This window comes from Anneissia japonica, unplaced genomic scaffold, assembly GCF_011630105.1.
Source record: "Anneissia japonica isolate Jap-2015-1 unplaced genomic scaffold, ASM1163010v1 scaffold287762_len338049_cov154, whole genome shotgun sequence".
Lineage (NCBI taxonomy): Eukaryota > Metazoa > Echinodermata > Crinoidea > Comatulida > Comatulidae > Anneissia > Anneissia japonica.
The window spans coordinates 297,996-319,327 of record NW_022736333.1 but is presented as its reverse complement, the minus strand read 5'-3'; the positions used below and the strand labels follow the sequence as shown (position 1 = coordinate 319,327).

The window sequence follows — 21,332 nt, the reverse complement described above, 5'->3', positions numbered from 1 at the left end:
CAGAGAAAACACGATTTTAAGATGAGGTGTAAAAGCCAGTGAGCCGATAAAGATAGTGGAGTAATATCTTTAGTATGTTATTAGGCTATGTAGAGCTTTATTTTGATGTACAATTCACTTGGTATTAATGTGTTCTTCTGCCGCAAAAATAAATTTTAGTGATAAAAATTGTATTTTGAAACGTCCGTAATCAAAATCTACCGTATTTTGCATTAAACGAAAGCTAAATCATATTTACATTTGATAAAACAACGTTTATTAATTGAATTTGCATGGATTTCATGCTAACTAAGATTCTGTATGTCAATATTCGGGGGAACCCCCGAAGGGGACAGGAAAGGCTGAACCATTGTCTATTTAGTGAAGCACTCTCCTACAATGCATCTATAATCCACTGATCTTTACCATATAATCGCGATAAAATAATATTATACCTTATATTAGGTCCAATTCAAGATGTTTTTAGCCAGTTCCATGCTATTACCAGCCTCATGCACAGGGTGGATAGAGAGAAAGTTTTGGGTAGGGGTCATGCAATGTGTGAGGTGCTGAGCTGAGTTGGGTGGTGTTAAAAATGCTTGACCAAAGACACGGGAGTGTACATGGAATTTAAATAACAAATTAGCCTGGTTTAGAGTGCCCTGCTCTCCTCTTTTTATTAAAAAGTTTTACAATGCTTTCTGCTTAAAGCCCTCTGTGACATTCCTGGCCACCCTCTTTATTCTTTTCTCCACCTGCCCGTTCTTTGAAGTTTAGAGGATTGGTGAAGGATATACAGGTACTAAATTTCACTTCCGATTTTATTATAATCACTTCCACTGGTTTTTCGTGGAATCTTGTCTCTCTATGCTGGAATCAGTCTCTCTCTGCAATACTGAACTCATGATTGCTGGCGATTTCAACTTTCGTGTTGACAACAAAGATGACGGATTCTAGTGCATTTCTCGAGATTCTGAGCTCTGCACTGCACATAACCACATCCAAACAGAAGAAAGGTCTCACACACTTGACCTTCTCATTTCTTGCAGGACCAGTCATCTTATTTCCTCGACTAAAACACATTTTGACCTTCCTTCCTGAGAAGGTGGTTCAAGACTAAACTCGCTATACACAAGGATTTGTTTGACGTAGCCTGCAGATAGCATTACTTACAAAATACCATGAAAAAATCTTAGATTGTCTAATTAAGAGCAATTTGTTTAAACTTATGCACTTGTCAATTGTAATCTCCCCCCCCCCCCATACCCAGGACATAGCGGGGCATTAGCCGGGACTGAGCCAGGGATGTACACATAGTTGTGTTGCGGTAGTGCCGGATGTATCTAAAATTTACCCTTGGATATAACAGGCCTCGGAAGGGCTTAGAATTTTACACGTTTCGGTTGTATAGGCCTAGGGGCCTAGTGCTGTCAAACCAGGTCTGGTCCTACCTACAGTAGTCTAGGTATTAAGTCGGCAATTACTGTGTGTTTTAATAATTAAAAAATTGCCTACTGGTACTTTAGGCCTAACATAATGATTTTATTTTATATAGATCACAGTATAAATTACATAATAAAATTTGAACCTCCAACCTCACAACGTGGCGGCGCGTGTGAGTGTGTTGCATGAAAATTTTTGAACCGTGAATTTGACTTAGTTTGCGTCAGAAAGTACGCCAGTACATGAGCCTCGGCAAGGAAATTTGTTTCTCCTACATGTATTCATTTTTTTATTTAGGCCTAATTTCTGTTTTGATATTGAATAATTAAATTCTGTCAATCATATTCACACTGTTAAGATGGCTACTTTAAGTTGTGTACAAGTTTCATCCTTTATTATTATATACCTTTATCAGGTCAAAAAAACAATCAAGATGAATAATTGTTTTATCATAGGCCAACAGTGTTATAATTGAAGAGGTACATGCTCCATCCTGGCTTCATCGTTTTATCATTGGACGCAAAGGCAAGAACATCAAAGAAATTACACAGAACCTACCTAAGGTACACATAGAGTTTCAAGATGGTCGTGAGGCTATTATTGTGGAGGGACCACCAGAGGAAGTAGAGCAGGCTCGCAAAGCATTAGATGATATCTCCAAAGATCTTCAAAGCCGTTTTGATTTTGCTAATGTTGAAATCAATCAAAAATTTCACAAACACATCATTGGAAAGAATGGTGTTAACGGTAGGTAACAAATGTGACTTTCATCAAATTTTGTTCTGTATTTGCTTCTACTTGATCATTGTTCAAATATTTTAATTAATTTGTTTGCAATTTAGTAGTGAAATCGAATAGATTTTAATAGTTAAGACACTAAGCTACGGAAGCTTAAAGCAGGGTTCGTACGCGTCCTTAAATTCCTTGATTGATCTGGAAAAACAAATGAGCATTTTCCAGTACTGGAAAGTCCTGAAAATTTAAGATTGTCCTTGAATGTCCTGGAAAACATTTACCATTAATTGCAGTACTACAAGTTGCCTAGTAACAGTAAATTGAATGAGAAACGTTCCCACAAGTAGGTTCCCACAATACTCTTGAGAGAATCAGGTCAAGTCTTTGTACGCCGCCAATTCAGGAATGTTGTCAAAGACAGAAAGAATGTCATTGCTGAAAATGGCCGACAGGTTGGTTCAGACAAACTTGTGCGATTCAGTGAGTGGAGTTGTTCGTCAATGTTTTAGTAAAAGCGGTACTTTTTTAAAATCTTGTATATGTTGCATTTCACTTTAATTTAGACATTGATAATAATTATCGTTAACTTTCTTGACATCTGCTATGGTGTTATTTGCTTTCTGTCGTGTGTTTTAAACAGTACTGAAATACTAAACTTCCAATCAGTTGAACAAGTCTTTTTTGCACGTGCTCAGCCCGGTGAATTCGCTTTGGGTAATTCATCACTCTCCAGTCGTGCACACTTGTTCAGCACGAATGGCCATGTTTTGGCCCTATCCAGCGCAAGGCAGTTAATTAACAATTAAAGTAACCATGGGAACGTGTACTTCTGCAGTTATTTTCTTAGTGAATGGTCTTGAAATGGCATTTACTGTTAGAAGTTCCTGAATTTAGGGCAAGATATTTCGTTAATTATGTTTCTGAAGTTTACAAAATCATTGAAAAACAATGCTGGTCGGTAGCAGATCAGTGCCGGTAGGATGGTGCCATACGTTAACATTTTGCTGTAGAGTAGATTATAAAAGTTGTAGGCCTCCAACTAAGGTCTAATAATAATAGACCTAAATATTAATAATGTTAAGCCCAATAGTAACGAATAATAATAATAAATAATACAGTATAGTATAATGATGTGTTTAGAATAGAGAATAACCATTAAATTAATTAATAATATAGTACATTATTCGTTTATCCAACATTTATAAACACCTAAATATATATGAAATGAGATGCATTAACGTCTTCGCAACATACACCCATCAAGGCTTTATTGTTTTAATGTATGTACATGTCAACCTCGCCACAGCTGTTCGCTGAAGAACCACCCTACTGTATATCCTTACTCGTGGGAATTCCTTTGCTTACAATAAAATTTTACACGTGTGAGAAAAACCTAATTTCCCACGAGCGTGAGAAAAAGAGGCAGGTCCATCGCCTCCGAATTAGAGTTTGATAAAACTTAATATACACTCAACTAACATGCATTTAAAAGTAGTACAGCATGTCTTATAATCAGTCGTAAAATCGCCAATATTTTACTGTTAAGCTATATATTGTGTCCTTGAAAGTTGGAAAATTTGACCTTGAATGTCCTGGAATTATCCTGGAAATTTGCTTGTTTAAAAACGTCCGAACCCTGTTAAAGTGACCTTCCGAGTTTCCAAGATAATTATCTTGGAAACATGGAATAAACACTTATTAAGACGCCTTTCCAAGATAATTTATCTCGGAAAGATGCCTTTCCGAGATAATTGATCTTGGAAAGAAGTCTTTCCGAGATAATTGATCTTGGAAAGATGGAATTCAAAGATAAGTATCTTAGAAAGACAGAATTCCAAGATAACGTATCTTTGAAAGATGGAATTCCAAGATAACGTATCTTGGAAAGACGGAATTCCAAGATAACGTATCTTGGAAAGACAGAATTCCAAGATAATTGAACTTGGAAAGACAATTCGAAGATAAGTATCTTAGAAAGACGGAATTCCAAGATAACGTATCTTGGAAAGACAGAATTCCAAGATAACGTATCTTGGAAAGATGGAATTCCAAGAAAATTGATCTTGGAAAGACGGAATTCGAAGATAAAGTATCTTAGAAAAGACGGAATTCCAAGATAACTTATCTTGGAAAAACGGAATTCCAAAATAAATTATCTTGGAAAGACGTCTTTCCAAGATACGTTATCTTGGAAAGACGGAATTCTAAGATACATTTTGAGGATATTTCCCGCACGATTAAAATCGTAACGGTACTGGGTTAGGTCTTCAGGATTTCGTATTTCATACAGGTCATGTCGTTAGCCATAGTAGCCTAGGTCAATACTAACTCCGGTTATATAAAATTGATTATAAGATTGAAAAATAATAATCTTATTATTGTAGTAGTGATACTATGTACACATTTTAATTATTGTTATTTATTCGTTAGCATCATTATATTTACATTTAAATTTCCCATGTTAAAATAATCTTATCAAAATTGTATAATTAAATAATATAGTAATAGGCAAGCCGAGGTATAGCCTAGACTAGGCCTAAACAATTGACTATATGTGAGTGTATAAAATTATGAAAAATATGATTAAAACGCAAAATTGTGAAAGAATAAAGAAGAATAGGAAAGAGATTTGGAGCGGCTGAAATATTTTCCGAAAATATTCAATAGTAGTCAATATGCTATTATTGCATTACGTTTTTGTAAACAAATTTGGGCACTGATCGTCAGAGGTCTCGGTGCCACAGCTAATAACAACAATAAGTGATTAAATAACGAGATTAATTTTTATACATTAAAAATTAACGTAGGCCTATTTTTCATGCGTTTTAATAAGTAGATGTTGATGCGTACATACAGAACAATGCGTGAAAATATAGAACAACACACAATGAAATACAACATATTCACTCACAACTTTGAACTTGAACAAATTGAATATAGCCCTATTCATTGGTAAGTCACAGATAGCTCAACTTTCCTTACTACAGCTTTCAGGCTATCTTTGAATTTTGAATTTCCTCTCCTCGATATTATCTTAGAATTCCGTCTTTTCAAGATTAAAGTATCTTGGATTTCCGTCTTTACAAGATAAATTATCTTGGAATTCCGTCTTTCCAAGATAACATAACTTGGAATTCTGTCGTTCCAAGATAATTTATCTTGGAAAGAAGGAATTCCAAGATAAATTATCTCGAAATTCCGCCTTTCCAAGATAAAGTATCTTGGAAAGACGTCTTTCCAAGATAACTGTAGACCAACACTGGTAGCTACTACTAGGCCTAGCCTAGTACTACTCTTTCGAGGCTGTGTGTTTTCGAGGCTGTGTGTTTTCGAGGCTGTGTGTTTTCGAGGCTGTGTGAGATGTGTGAAGCAAAGTAAACTGGTCATCCTAGCCAAGATAGCTTAATGTTTTCAGAATAGGAATATGACGTTTATGATATATATAATACTGTATTTAACTTTTTAAATGTGATTGAATGATTGGAAAACAATACACAAAAGAACAAGAATGTTTACATCTATATTGAGGAAATGTCTGTTACAGCCTAGCTATAGATTTGCTTTTGAAAACAAAACTATCATCCAGAATTTCACGATTTTCATATCGCAAAAGTCACAAAAAGAATAATTAAGGGCATGCAAAATTAGTGGGCTTTACAATATGCTTCATGAATTCAATTTTAAATGAGATTATTTATAAAAAATAGAATACCAGAACATATTTTCACAAAATTGGACAGCCATTCTTGCTGTGGACTATCCTATAACTTCATGAAATATCCTGGAGGGAACATTGTAATTTAAAGGCATTGTAAACACTTAATATCGCTATTATGACTACAACAAGACAGTCATGTTGACAGTATTACTACTGAGTTACAGAAGGAAAGTCAATTGAAAACAGAACTATTTGGCATTTGAATTAATGTCGACAATTTCATTTAATTTGATTTATTAAAATCTTCACCTTGAACAAGAATTTTTTCCTATAAAAAAGACGCCACAACATCTTTAACTTATTACTGGTTTGTATTTCCAAACTAAATAAATCTACATATTCTTGAGGATGACCCACTATCTTCAATGCATTTCTATTATGGTATGAGACATCAACATAAAAATAATAGCCTACAGGTAGAGGTCACGTGATTAAAATATGACATGTTATACATTATGGCCCTGTCACACCTTGACGATTTAGCCAGCGTATGCCGTCGTATGAAAAAATTGGCGATTATGCTACGTCAAATGAGTTATTGGTAAGTTTTGTATAAGTTGAGCACACTGAAGCTCACTGGTATATGTCCTATTACGGCAAGTACGTCAAAAAGTTTCTACAAATGCCAGCGTATAGCTCGTACATTTCATATACGCGGGCCATAAGTTGTAGATAAGTTAAGCGATTGTTGAAACACGTTACTTGCAAGTTGCTCAAAAGTCGAAATACGTAGAGATAATTTCTAGCTTATTAAAAACATTTCTAACCTATGAGTAACGTGCTTCGAACTTATATGTAACTTTTATTGACGTATATATACATATTTGACATGTTCCAGACGACCACAAACTTACTGAACGTGTTTCTAACTTACAGTTATCGTATAATGGCGTATTGGCAGCGTTTAGGGGAATGTGTATATTAAAATATGATGATGTCGATACAGTGATTTTTATACTGTGATGTCTAGTGCAGTTATGTTTTAAATCGATGAGCAGCAGCCTTTTTATATGCTACGTTATGTGATCGTGTTCATGATGTAGACTATCGTTTGGCGGAAGTTGTGAACGCCGGCAACACGCTAAGCATTCGTTGGTATACGTTTTGCATAAGTTACCTAAACGTTCTATATACAGTACTGATCACTGAACGTTTGACATAGACACGCGTGGGCCACTCATTATTTAAACAAAAAGTGCTGAAACATAAAAAATAATTATTGCTCAATAAAATAAATTTATTCATTATCAAAAAATGCAAATTGCTTCATGGGCATATTTTGAATCATAATCCCAGATGTCATAAGCACTGTAGAATGTTTCTGTAGAGAACAAAAATAACAAAACAATTAAGTACATTATGGTATTTAAGGAAATTTTATTTGAGACATATTTTACCACGTCTGAAACAACAAAAAAACCTGATTATTCATTCATATTACTTAAATAATGATGAGACGGTCGTTTTAATTGACTTTACGAATGATTAATTATATTATTCCTTAATAATATACAAATTACTTCTATTTCGACATACTGTCCTATTTAATATCCCAAACCAAATCTGGTAGTACAGTACCACAACTCAAAATACTAGAAAATTACAAAAAGCGTTCAATTATGATTAATTATAATGATAAGATGGTCGTTATAATTTTGAACCTTACGGAATGTTATTTACAAAAATTATATTTAAAATATTGTTACAATTACCTTTATTTGTAGACGTATTTAAAAAAATCTGGTACCCTACCACGCATGAAACATGAAAATAATAATGAGACGGTCGTTTTATTTAGATACAAATATTATTTATATGAATAATAAATAATATTTAGAATATCGGCGGAGAGTGACGTATTTGAAATATTCTAAACATGAATGTGTTGCCTGCTACGTCTGAAACACAAACAGTTACATAAATAATAATAAAACGATAGTATTATTTGGAAATATTACAAACTTAAGATGAGTTTAGATGATTTTCAAATGAAAATTAACTATGTATTCAATTACTGTACTGCACTTCTATTCAGAACTCTATTAGTCAACCACGCCTGAAACACCTCCGTACTAATAACAATAGAGACAAAAGAGTATATTCAGATTACGTGACAGTGCTCAAGGAAAAGTTGTAGCAGAACTCTAGTAAAAGATTGTGAATAACAACTTTACAAGCCCATGTGACCGTTTGGACCGCAAGTTCCGATTTTTACCAGGAAGTGTATGCTGAGTAAAATCATTCAAGTGTTAATTGAAGAACTCGTGGAATAATGCCACTCTCTTTTCACTCCTGAAAAAATACGCCCAATACACGCGAGTAATGTCGAACGTTCGATAATCAGTACTGTAAGTTACTAATACGTTGTGTATACTTCGAATACGTTATGAATTCGTTATGTATGCGCCAAAAATGGACAAAAAAAATATATATAGACAATTTTCTTTATTAATTGTGCCTTCCATTTTGTCAAAATGAATGTTTTTTCCCCTCACCCTCCTCAGTTTTTCCTTTAAATCTTGGTGAAATTCTATGGTTTATCATAAATTGACCTCCGCTAGAGGGTGGCAGACTGGTCTAGAACTCTGACACAAGTATGCTTAATATCAAGGGTCAACTTATGTGCCATTACCGTTTGAGCGCGCGTCATGACATGCGCGTACGGGGGCGTTTATTTTTAAATTCTCAAGATCACTTTTTGATCAAATTGAGCAAGTTTCAGGCCATTTTGGGCATTTAAAAATTTTCTTGCTGAGGAAAACTATTGGATCCTGCGTATCACATAAAATCCGTTGACGAATTTCAATCTAGTTGTTTTTAAATGTTATTAATTATAATATTATATTTTATTTTGTTTTATTGTATTCACTTTTTAAAAATATATTTTATTATTTTTATTATTCTTTATTATCTTGAGTTGCACATGCTCAATTGTTGAATTAAAAAAGTTTGATTTTTCTCATTTCTATTAACATACCCTCTTCGCAGACGCTGTTTGGTAGTTGTTCATGCTCTGTGATTTCATGAGATGTTTGTTGGTAACTGCACATGCTCGACAATATCACTCACTTAGTGCACATGATCACTGTATGTCCAAAATTCCCCAGCGTGTGTATACTCGCGTATAAGACAACATCTGAGTTTGAGAAGATTTTTGGACAGTTTTTGTATGTCGGTTGTATAAGACAACCTTACTTTCTTCCCCTACTTTTTTCTGCTTCTTATGGTCTTAATTTTGCATATAGCTGGCTAAAAATGGAGCCAAATGTGGCTAATCTTTCTAGTAATACCATTTTTAATTTTTATGGGACTTAAATGTTCATCAAAATCTTATTTCCCTGTATTTAAAATTCTGTTCATTCATAGGCCTACTAACATTTTAGTAGCTTTATTGCAGTCGTAAATTTGCATGTTATAGACAATCAGCACAAAAGAGGAATATGAATTTAAAATTCTAAAATTTGTATGATGTGTATAAGACAACCCCCTGGTATTTCAACGTAATTTGCTATTTGAAGCCTTGTCTTATACACGAGTATATACGGTACATAGATTTGTCGGAGACGACGTTTTGGTAACTGCGTATGCGCATTGTTTAGTTTGGAATTCTCATTCCTTAGCTACAGTTTCTTAATGTTTCCTTTTGTTTGTAGCAACCTAAAGATGTGGCGTAAAAATGGGGAAGATTTTGTAGCATGGAATATACTTTTGCATTGACAAAATGTCACTGACACCACAAAAAGACACAAGCTTAAATAAAATTATTAGTTCAATCTTTACACACTTTTTTTATACGTTTTTGTACGCATTCAGTTTGTGTTGACTGAACACAAGTAAGAGATGTGGCATATTCAGTCACAGGTTAGTGGGATTTAATTTAATTCTGTTTAAATACCAATGTCCAATGATGAGGGCATCAATTGCATTTTGCAAGATAGTTGGTTAACCAATATATGGTTGTTTCCCAGTCCCTCATCATCCTGTAAAGAATCATTTATTAATGCAAAAAAAAAATTTAACAGCAAGGAAGGTTACTTGCAGGACGGACGAAAAAACCCACTCTGAGTATTTACCACAATACTTAACCCTCTGAAGACCCTTAGATAAAGCAGCATTTGTCAGTTTAGTCTGTATACAAATGAGTTTTTGGTTTTTTTCACGAAGAGAAACAAACTTCACTGTACAACCTATGATGTGTTTATTTTTATCGTTTTTCACAGACAGACACACAAACTTTTCATGCTTCTGGCAGTATAACTTGGAATAGGCTTCACATGCATCAAGTGTGGAATTATTATTAAAAACATCATGGTTTGAGCAGGATAAGCACAGTTTGTAGGCCTATAATCGCCCTTGATAACAGCTGTACAACATAGGCTAAATTACAGTGTATGCCTGACAATAGAGTGTGTACAGTGTGTAAAGTGAGATTTTTGTTTTCACAAAGATACACGGACATCGCTGAATAACGTATCCTGGGTTTATTTTTGTCATTGTCAAAGACACAGACTTTTCACACTAATTAACATTTATATTTTTAATGCTTTATTTTTAGAAATAAAAAAATATTAAAATTTTGATAGTTAAATTTAAGGTTTTTTTGAAGTAGTCCACTTCAGACGCATTTTTTTCCAAAATGTTTTGGTAAAAATTGAAGCCTCTCTTTGTGGTGTCGGTGACAAAATGTTTTATCGCACACAGTGATCTTATGCTAGTTTTAATGTAATGCCTAAAAGAAGAGTCACTTTGTATGCAGACTGACAAATGTCAAATAAAAACATTGTATTTTGTTTCAGTTAATCGCATTAAAAGTGCTACAGGTGTGTCTATATTGATTCCTTCTGATGATAAACCCAGCAACACAATTCGTATTGAAGGAAGTCCTGAAGGTGTTCAACATGCCAAGAAAGAGTTGCTGGATATGGCTCTCAGAATGGTTTGTACAAGAATTTAACCTTCAACATTCAAGGATAAATGATTTCTTACATGCCATAAAGGGCAGTGATATCCACTTTGTTGTTTTGATATGTAACTTGTATGGTTTTGACATTTTTTGATGTAATTTGAAATGTTCTCACATTTTGTATGTTTGTATGTATAGTGTCATTTGTTGCTGTAGTTGTCTAAAAAGATTGTTACTTTATATTGCATTTTTGTAATTTTAATTAAACTCTAATTCAATTAAAACATCAAATAGCTCTAATAAATAAAATCAGTTAGGTATTTTAAATTAATATTTTAAAGTTGGCAATTAAAATTGATAAGTTAACTCAATAATTCAAATCTTCTGTAAACTATTGGCTTTAAAACATTTGAATTTCATTTATTTCTACATTTAGTCTGGTATTTTTGGTTGTAAATAATATACAATTTATGAAATTTTAAGGTCATACATATTATTGTGTTCATATTTATTTTATCAGGAAAATGAGAAGAGCAAAGACATTCTGATTGATCATCGTTATCACCGTGCTATTATTGGCTCAAAGGGTGAAAACATCAAGAGTGTTCGTGATCTCTTCAAAGATGTTCAAATCACATTTCCTAATCCAAATGAAAAAAGTGATATTGTGTCTTTGAGAGGACCAAAGCAAGATGTCGAGAAATGTTACAAGTATCTGCAGCAGATGGTAGCTGACCATGTATGTTTACCTTAAAAGTTCTTAACAAGTTCATTACAGAATTTCTCTTTATTATTATTATTTTTATTTATTGTTATTGTTATTATTATTATTATTATTGGCAGTAGGTTATGTTTTTGCCCTGTTTACAGTAACATCTCCCAATTACGAACCTCCCATTTATGAACTCTCGATTTTACGAACCGAGTTTACAGTGATGACGTCATTACGAACAATGGCTTTTAACTACAAAAACACTTTGAAATATACTTATAAGTCTTAAGAAATCATTAAAATTGTTACATCAGCCAAGAGAGAAAACATTCAAACCAATAAAGTGATGTAAAACTAAGTTTAAAGCAAGAAATATCAGCTGAAATATATTTATTTGATCTGTGCTTGTTCAGGCATATTGTACAGTAAATCTCACTTTTTGATCTTTAAGGGCGCTATTCGTATGGATACGCGATCTTTATGAAAAGAATAATAACAGTCGTTTTGGGCATTTATGGTCATGTTTCCATTCGGAAATCACTTCAAACGAATACTTCATAATAGACAGGCAGATTTAGAGCATTGAGTCAAGCAAATTGCAACAGTTTGTTTTATTGCTAATTCTGGTTCTTAAGGTTGTGCTAAACATAGAGATATAATAGGAATACTAGAGCGCTAACTGCAATGTATTCGATGTTCGAAATATGCAGAGCTGTGTGTGTGTACCATCCAAGATGGCTGCCATAGATTCAGCCAATCAAATTTCGCCTAAGCACTATCATTTTCTATGGCGCCCTCAATTTAACCAGAAAGTTCAGTACAGCTAGTTACCTGTATGTTTGAAACTCGAGCGTTGCGGTGTATGGTGTAAAGTACACGATTTTAATTTTTGTATTATTTTTGAATAAGATGCTCTACTTGGCCTCTTTTTGGCTACGATAGTTTAATAATTTATTATTATCAATACTAATTATCATTATTGAAATAATACTCAGAGGGCTTATTTATGGTAATATTATGGCCTGAAGGTGGCGCTTTCCTACGGCAGCCATCTTGGATGGTACACATACACAACTCTGCATTGCTTCGCCATCTTGTCAGCACTCTAGTTGTTTAATAGCTCTATATGCTAATATAGAGCTCGATATGCTAATCATGTTGAATAACCCTGAAAACATGGCTGTGGAGACTTTATTTGCCATAAATGAATGCTCAAGGCACAAAAGGCTGCCTTAAATCAATTTTCTCGTAATAATAAAAGCTAATTTGCGTATTTAACATAAAAAGTTATTACAGTAAATCAGTTATGCCCTAATGGCAGCAACTAATTTTCATATGCATATGATAATTCACAAATATGCTAATAATATTCCCTAATCCTTAAAACATATTTATAAACACTTTCCTTGTCATGATCGAATGTTTAGATGCAGAAATATTGCAAATACTCTATTTTCCTTTAATGGTGGAAGCTAATTTGAATATTTATGCAAATTAGGTGACTTCTGGGTTGAAACTCGCTTCCCATTTTGGATATGTCATTTAGCACAGGATTATGAACCAGAATCAGCAATAAAACAAACTGTTGCAATTTTTTTGATCTAAATCTGCCCGTCTACAATGAGCATCGGTAATTTTGGCTTCTCTAAAGTATTATTTTGTTACAGAAAACAGAAAAATCCAAGTCATATTTTGTTCCAAAATGTTCTTAGGCCTACCTGGCCCTGTACTGTAGCATAATCGGCCTAGGCCTATCCTCACCACACTCAGATGCTGAAAATTTGAATTCTCTGATTTACAAATGTTCTCATTTACGAACCCTGTTGGGACGGAGGGTACGTAATTGGAAGATGTTACTATATTTATTTGTCTGTCGGCATGTTTATTGTGAACAGCCTACAACCCATAGTTTTTATCAGAAATTCATCGAACTTGGCCACAATGTTCCTTTACCTAAGATCTAGAGCTGATTAATTTTTTAAAGGTCAGGGTCAAAGGTCAAGATCACAATCAACGAGAAACTTCTTTTTTAAATTTATTTGTCTACAGCACATAGTTTTAATCACACATTTTAAACTTGGTCACAATGTTTTATGACCAAAGATCTCTAAGTATTTTAATGTTGAAGCGTAATGGTTAAAGATCAAGGTCACAATCAACAAAAAACAATTTTTTGAAAGTTTTTATCAGAAATTTGTCAAACTTTGCCACAATGTTCCTAATACCGAAGATCTGGAAGTGAATAAATTTGGAAGGCTCAGGGTCAGAGAATGGTCCTATAGCTTGCCAGTAAGTGTAAACAAACATATGACCATTAATTTCAAAGTGATATATGTGAAAAAAGTTTAGTGTAGTGGTTAGAAGAGAGTTTTTTCTACACTACCATCCCCAGGTTCAAATCCCAAGGAGTCTTCTTTATTATTATTTTTCTTTATCGGGACAATATGCGGGGGAAATTTATACTGAGGAGAATTATGGTGTGGGTAGAGGTATGCATTCTCCAAGTGCCCCCTAGTTACAATTATTATTATTGGTGTTGTTATTATTATATCAATTATTGTGAATATATACTTCTGGCATTTTAAATTTATAAATATAGCCTATATTGATTGTTTATGTACTTTTCGAATTTTGCACAGAAGAAATAAATTACAATAAAATAAAAAAATAATAGTTGTTTTTTTTTTATCAAGATATATAAAAACCCATAATTTTTATTAATACAGGCAGCAAAAAACTTCCGCCTTGATGTTCCTGTTTACAAAAAATTTCACAAGAACATTATTGGAAAAGGAGGAAACACCATTAACAAGGTAAAATAAATAATGTTTGATTATGATAGAATAAGAAATAACAAAGTTTCATTTCAACGGAAAACACATACAAAAAGCATTGCCACTGAAGACAATAAAATACTATTTATTCTTAGCAACCTTAAAACATTTAGACTTGACAAGCAGGAACTTTGTGCGATCTATCACAGTTATATCGGACCATTATTGGAATACACTGATGGCATGTGGCATCCTTTAATCTGGAGCTCAATAGTAGTGATGATAATGATAATAATAGTAATGATAAAAACAAACGCATTGCCATAATTGGTACAAGTGATGTTGAAATTACAAAAAAAAATAATAAATAAAAATTCAATTAAAATAAGTCTAAAGTAAAATATCTGAAAAACAAAAAATGAATTCATACACAAAATTTGGAAAAATCTTAACATCAAGGAGACTCAAACTATGACTGCTAGTTATTCAAAATATGTGGAATGACATATTTTGATATGCATGCTTTTGATATGATCTTTGCTTTGACAGTGTTTGAAGAAGATTTAAGCACGGAAGCTACCAAAGTGCCGGTTAGAAAAACTCTGCAAAAACATAAGAAAAATAAATTAGACCAAAAACAATGGCTATTTCTCCTATGGAGACTCATAACCATTGCGCACTATAATATGAGCCAACCTTGTGTAGGTCAGTGCATTTCTAGTTCATAGTAATTCAGTGATCGAGAGTGAAAATTGCTGTAATTTTGCATTTCACCTAGCTGCAGCTGGTTAAAAACTTTAGAAAATGCAAATTGCATTCATATAGTTTAATTAGCAGTCTATTAATATTCTTTCAATGGTCGTCATATCCACACCCTATTCAACAAAATTTAACCAATTCTTTATTGAAACTTGAAAAACGATTCTTGAAAGTTTTATTTGGATCCATTGATAAGTTTTTTGAGATATTTATGTATGGGATGTTAGCACTTTAAGTGAACCAAATCTGGATCGTCACCAAAATTTAAAATTGTAACTTGGTTAAGCTCTCCAGAAAATTACATTCAAATCAGTTGATCAGTTTTTGGTATATCTGGTCTTGGAAATTTCCATTTGAAGGGTCCTTATATCCACATCCTGCTCCGAATTGTCACCAAAATTTAATCATATTTTTATTGGACAAACTATTATGGAAAGTTTCATTTAAATCAATTTTTAGGGTTTTTTTTGTGATATTTAGATCTGGGGGTATTAAACTTTAAATGACCTGGATTTTCATCAAAATTTACTGTCTTCTATGTATGAACTTGGTTAAAATGTCTTGACAGTTTCATTCAAATCTGTTGATTCGTTTTAAAAATATCTAGTGTGAAGTTTTTTTAGATCTGGGGGTATTAAACTTTAAATGACCTGGATTTTCATCAAAATTTACTATCTTCTATGTATGAACTTGGTTAAAATGTCTTGACAGTTTTATTCAAATTAGTTGATTCGTTTTAAAAATATCTAGTGTGAAGTTTTTCCCATTATTCCTCTTTAAATGATCCAAGCATGGAAAGACACCGAAGTGCCGGGCAGAAAATCCCTGTGCAAAGGTGTAGGGAAAAAAATTAAAACAAAAACATTGGCTTTTCCTGCTACTGCTAGGAAAAGCCAATATTAATAACGGCCATACAGGAAAGGGCATTCCATATCATCCTTGAGAACATGCCGTAGGCCTTTATGATCTTTGATTTGACTATAACATCATCATTTGAAGAAAAAAAATCGAAGAAAAATAAAGTGCTGAGTATATAAATTATTTTTTATTCATTTATGTCAAATGTCAAATCCATTATTATTTAAAAAAAATAACCATTACAATTGCATCAGTTATGCAAGATATATGCTAGGATAATAATTGTTTTCATTCAACAGAGTTCATAACCACCAAACTCTCTAAAGCTCTGTTGACACTGCCAAGGTTCAGTTACAGATACATGTATGCCCATATTATATTATCATCCCAATACAAGGACAAAACATATTCATAGTGAGGACAAAAAAAGCACACTTGTCTTATATGCTGCCGGTAACTAACTACTATGTAAAGTGTAATTATTTTCTTCCAATTTTAAAAAGATCAAAGAGGTTACTGGAACAAGAATTGAAATTCCAACAGAAAACAGTGATAGTGATGTTATTGTAGTGATTGGCACAAAGCAGAATGCTGAAAAAGCAAGAGATATGATCCTTGTCATTCAAAAAGAGTTGGTAAGTTTATTTTGATGGTAGTATTTAATACACTTTTGTGAATCAGAATGATTATACAAAGACTTGGTACTCTTAATGCTTATTTAACTACTAAAGTAAGTAAAGTTTTTAAAAAAAAAACTTTTAATAAGATTTTTATTGTTTTTGTTATAACTCAAAAAAAAGAATTCCTTCTAGTAGATAGAACATTTTTGTCTAAGAAGATGTGAATGTCACAATACAGCAACATCACTTGTGAATTGAGGAGTATACTGACAATCCACAAAGTTTTTTCCCCGATGTGTCAATTGCATGCTTTAACATGTACACAGGATGAACGGTTTAAATGAGGGCACCTCATAAATAATCAGGCAGACAAATCTTTCATTTCAGTTCACACAGAATGGTTACCATAAATTTTAACCATTCAAATTCACTCAATTTAATAGGTGAATATTGTGGAGGAGGATGTTACTATTCCTGCTAAGTACCATCAGTCATTGATTGGTGCAAAAGGAAGACTCGTTCGTCAAATAATGGAAGAATGTGGAGGGGTTTATATTCATTTTCCGAATGAAGGCTCATTAAGTGACACAGTTTCAGTCAGAGGACCTAAAGATGAAGTTTCTAAAGCCAAGGCACATCTCCTTGAACTTGCTAGTGACATGGTAGGTAGCTGTAGTTCTTCAGACTTGTACATTTGTAACTAATACAATATTACTATTACTGCTGCCACAACTGCAGCAGAAGCAATAATAATGGAAAAGATTTCTAGAACACTTTTTTACATATTGTCAATATTTTAAAGCTTTTGTAAAAAACATGTTATATCGTCATTGCGGACTTATAAAATCCGCATACGCTATAAAACTAAAAGAAAATGCATACTTTTGGAGTCCGTACTGAGCCCAAAAAATCTGCAATGAAAATATAATGTGTTAAAATTGTAAATGCAAAAAAATAAAACATTTAGCATGAAATTTGTCGCTTCAAAAACTGTAATTGCATATTCATTCATTTATCATTTTATTTCAGAATTTCATATCCGTAGTATAAAGCAATACAAAATAATAGATATAGATTGACAAAACTGTACAAAGAAAAATTATGTTATACTCAGGCTTAATCTTAAGTTATTGAAAGAGTGCAGTTAATACAGAACAAGGTTCCACTGCTGATACATTCTTGACGAATTACGTATGTACCTCATCCATAGCTAAAATCAGTGACTTTTCTTAAAGTTAAAAATAGACCTGAAATACACATCAAACAATTGGACTCATTCATTCATTAACTGTAACCGTAAGGCGTTATTATAGCAGACCTTCAACGATCTTATAGTGCCCTAAATCTGCACCACAAAGTGGAACAGTACAATGCAAGAACATTTTAAAAGATAACATTTCATGGAATATTTTTCAAACTACCTACTAATTGAATTAGCCTTTATGCAAACCATAAAACTTCTAATAATAACAGTGGTTTACTATTCATTGAAGTGCTCTATCTTCCCAAGGTCCCCGGGTCCGCTGTGCGTTGCATGTGTATTAGTTATATGCAAATGCACTGACACAGAGGTCGTAGTGCCTCAAAGGCTGGGTGTCATGAACCATGTGAGAGTCGTCACTACATTACCCCTTATTTGAAAGAGGAGCCATTACCCCGTGGAAAAGAACCAACTCAACCCATGGATTTGAGGGATGAATTATGCCTCACCGAGTAAGAAACAGGACACAGAAGACTTCCCAAGAATAAACGAAAGACTTCCCGAAAATCATAAGTTATCTTTGAAAGCTTGCGGGTACCGATCCATAAAGTCAGCCATCATTTGGGAAACTTATTGGAGTTGTTCCATCCGTATTACCTGCTGGGGTTCGCCTAAAGGTGCAAACTCAACTTCTGCATAACCAGGTAATATTTTAGACATTACGCGCTGGTTCTTGTTGGTCTATGCAACCGGCGCATTTGTACAAATCGATGTTCAAAGCATCCAACTGCGAGACATTTACGCAGGAACCATGGTACCAGGCATTACAGTAGTCACACTGGATCATGAAATAACCGGCCCAAGGCTGGTGACAGTAACAACACAGTGTGTCTGGTGAGTGATCTTCTTCTTTATCTGTGAATGAAGAACTTGGTGAAGAAAAGTTAGTTAACCATTTTGGAAGCTGCATGTCTCGACAGGGGTTCAACTTGTCATAGTTGAGGGTCATTACCTTATTTCTTATTTTCATTCTAAACAAATATAGCGTGATTACCTCAATGATAACCCCTGGACCCTTCTAAGGAGGGCACAACTTCTTACATTTACCCTTCGGAGAACTGTGGTCAGGCACGTATACCTTATCCCCTATCCCAGAATACGGGGATCGTAATTTTGTCTACCCTGTCTTGCTACCTCATGAGCATATCGAATGGAGATTATCAGCTCTGAAATATAGGTCTCTATTTCCGCGGCTTTCTCCAGTCTCCCATCGCCAAAAAGTAGATCAGCAGGAAGGCTAACCTCGCAACCCAGCATCAGCATGTTTGGTGTGAAACCTGTGGAACAATTAATGGTAGAACATAAAGCTCCAACGAAGAACTTTACAGCATCATGCTGCATTGGTCCATGGCACCCGACTTTTGGAAAAAACCCGGGTTATAAATCCTGCTGGTTTGTTGAATAGCGATGGGTTCTTAAATTATTTATTGCCAGTGAAGCCCATGAGATGAAGTGAGTGATTGTAATGGGTTTCTTGTTTACATTCCGACGGCTATATGTTTGCTGGCCAGGATTTCCTTGTTAACTCCCAATAGACGTTCTTAAAACCAATTAAAGTTAAGTTTATGGAGCTGCTGACAGCTTCCTCTGGACCATTGACAGCTCACTCTCAACCATCAGACAGCTCACTATGGACCGTTTCTGCTAACGGGAACTTTTGCCTCATGATCCATTAACATTCTGTTGAAGCGTTCACTTCCCCTCAGTGGCGGCGCCAGTGGGAGACAACTGGACAGAGCTCGTCGGGCAGTCAGACCATAAAACATAAAAATAGGCCCACACCAAGCCAACACATGTCTGTCACAGTCTGAGTGCCATTTCCGACCATCTAGAGGTTGCTTTTCTTTTTAAAAAATCTCATTTGGAAGGGGGACCCCCCTTAAGCCCCTTATCAAGTCCCCCTGTTGGACAACTTAGCGCCCCCCCTCCCCATTAAATATATCCTAGAGCCGCCACAGCTTGCTTGTTGGGGGATGGTCGGTAGCTAGTGGTATGAGTCTTGTGGATCTGTAAAACTTTACGAAGAAATATGAACAGTTCACTTTCTAAAATTTCTCCCCTGATTAGAGTGCAACTGAAAAGGGACCCCGAACCAAGAGAAGAAATCCCTTACCTCTGGTCAGGAGACTTGGGATCTCTGCAATCAGAAATCGACCTCTACCAGAAGGCGACAAACTGGTTTAGAACACTGACACAAGTATACTTCATATCAAGGGTCAACTTCATGTGCAATTACCAACTGCGCGCGTGTCATGACGTGCGTGTGCGTTTATTTTTAAAATCTCAGATCACTTTTTAACCAATTTAAAACACGTTTCAGGCCAATTTGGGCATTTCAAAATTTTCTTTCTGAGGAAAACCATTGGATCCTGCGTATCCCTAAAATTTGTTGATGACGAATTTTAATAAAGTTACTTATAGTGATTATTATAGCAGAAATAGAAGAAAAGATTGAACTACAGTAGAACCCCTATTCAGGGGACACTAAACAAAAACATGAAATTGTCCCCTTAATAGGGGTATTTGGCATGTTTTCATACAACAATAACATACATTCTGTATAATTTTATTTTTATTGACATAAGGAATCAGCTAAGTAGAATTAGAACTAATTAATAGCAACAATTTGCAATGCATATACAATTATTTTTATAATAGCGGGAACGGTATGGTTTCCCAACCTCGAGGTCAGAGTTGCAGTCCCTCGCAGTACTGTACATTTTGCTTGTGTCCTTGAGCAAGGCACTTTATCTGCATTGCTTCTCCTGTAATCACCTCACTTGTTGGACTCGTAGGTAGACCATACGGGCTTGTATGTATGGTACATGTTATTCCCTCCGAATTTCATCAAACCATCACTGCATGGGTTCTTGCCACCAGGAGTATAAATTTGTACCTGGTGGGTTTGCCTACCCCTGCAATGTTTACCAGTAGCAACACTCAAAACATGAGGACCCAATGACCAGGGGAAAAGGAGCGACTCCTTTCTACAAAGAAATGGCGCTGTATAAATGATAAAAATAATAAAATAATAATAATAAAATGTTCTCAATATTATTGCATGATGCAGTGTTAATGACCATGGAAATATTCCTTTTTTTATTTAAAATATTGCGCTTTCTATTGAATGAATGCAGCATGAATAGAGTAACAACTTTAAATTAATGGTGCATGTTATGGTATCTATTATAATCCTATATAGAATGTATATGAAAAACAAGGGAAAATAAATCCCCAGAGTCAAAATTGACAAGCTTGGCTTCTATGAGGTCACACAGTATTTAGTAGCCTATACCAATGTTTATTCTAAGGATTCAGTGGAGAAAATTCTGGTTTATTGCTCAAATGGTATTAAAATATGAATTTGAATGAATTTTTCTTACTTTGAGACTGCTGTAGTTGTGATACAGTGATAAAAAAAAATAAATTAAGTGTCCCCTTAATAGGGGTTATTTGACAATTTGGCACACTCAGAAAGTGTCCCCATCCCCTTAATAGGGGCTGTCTCTTATACACATCTAGATGTGTATAAGAGACAGACTGTACATTTTGCTTGTGTCCTTGAGCAAG

The 21,332-nt window shown here is 34.3% G+C and overlaps 1 protein-coding gene across 1 annotated transcript in view; it reads left to right on the top strand.

Moving 5' to 3' along the window:
* Positions 1-21,332, top strand: part of LOC117116743 (vigilin-like) — a 50,364-nt gene that overhangs the window by 18,111 nt on the left and 10,921 nt on the right. The window contains exons 9-14 of the mRNA XM_033260835.1: positions 1,878-2,169; positions 10,672-10,811; positions 11,299-11,517; positions 14,217-14,303; positions 16,385-16,516; positions 16,945-17,163. Of these exons, the coding sequence (XP_033116726.1) occupies positions 1,878-2,169; positions 10,672-10,811; positions 11,299-11,517; positions 14,217-14,303; positions 16,385-16,516; positions 16,945-17,163 (1,089 nt within the window). The remainder of the gene's footprint in view (positions 1-1,877; positions 2,170-10,671; positions 10,812-11,298; positions 11,518-14,216; positions 14,304-16,384; positions 16,517-16,944; positions 17,164-21,332) is intronic.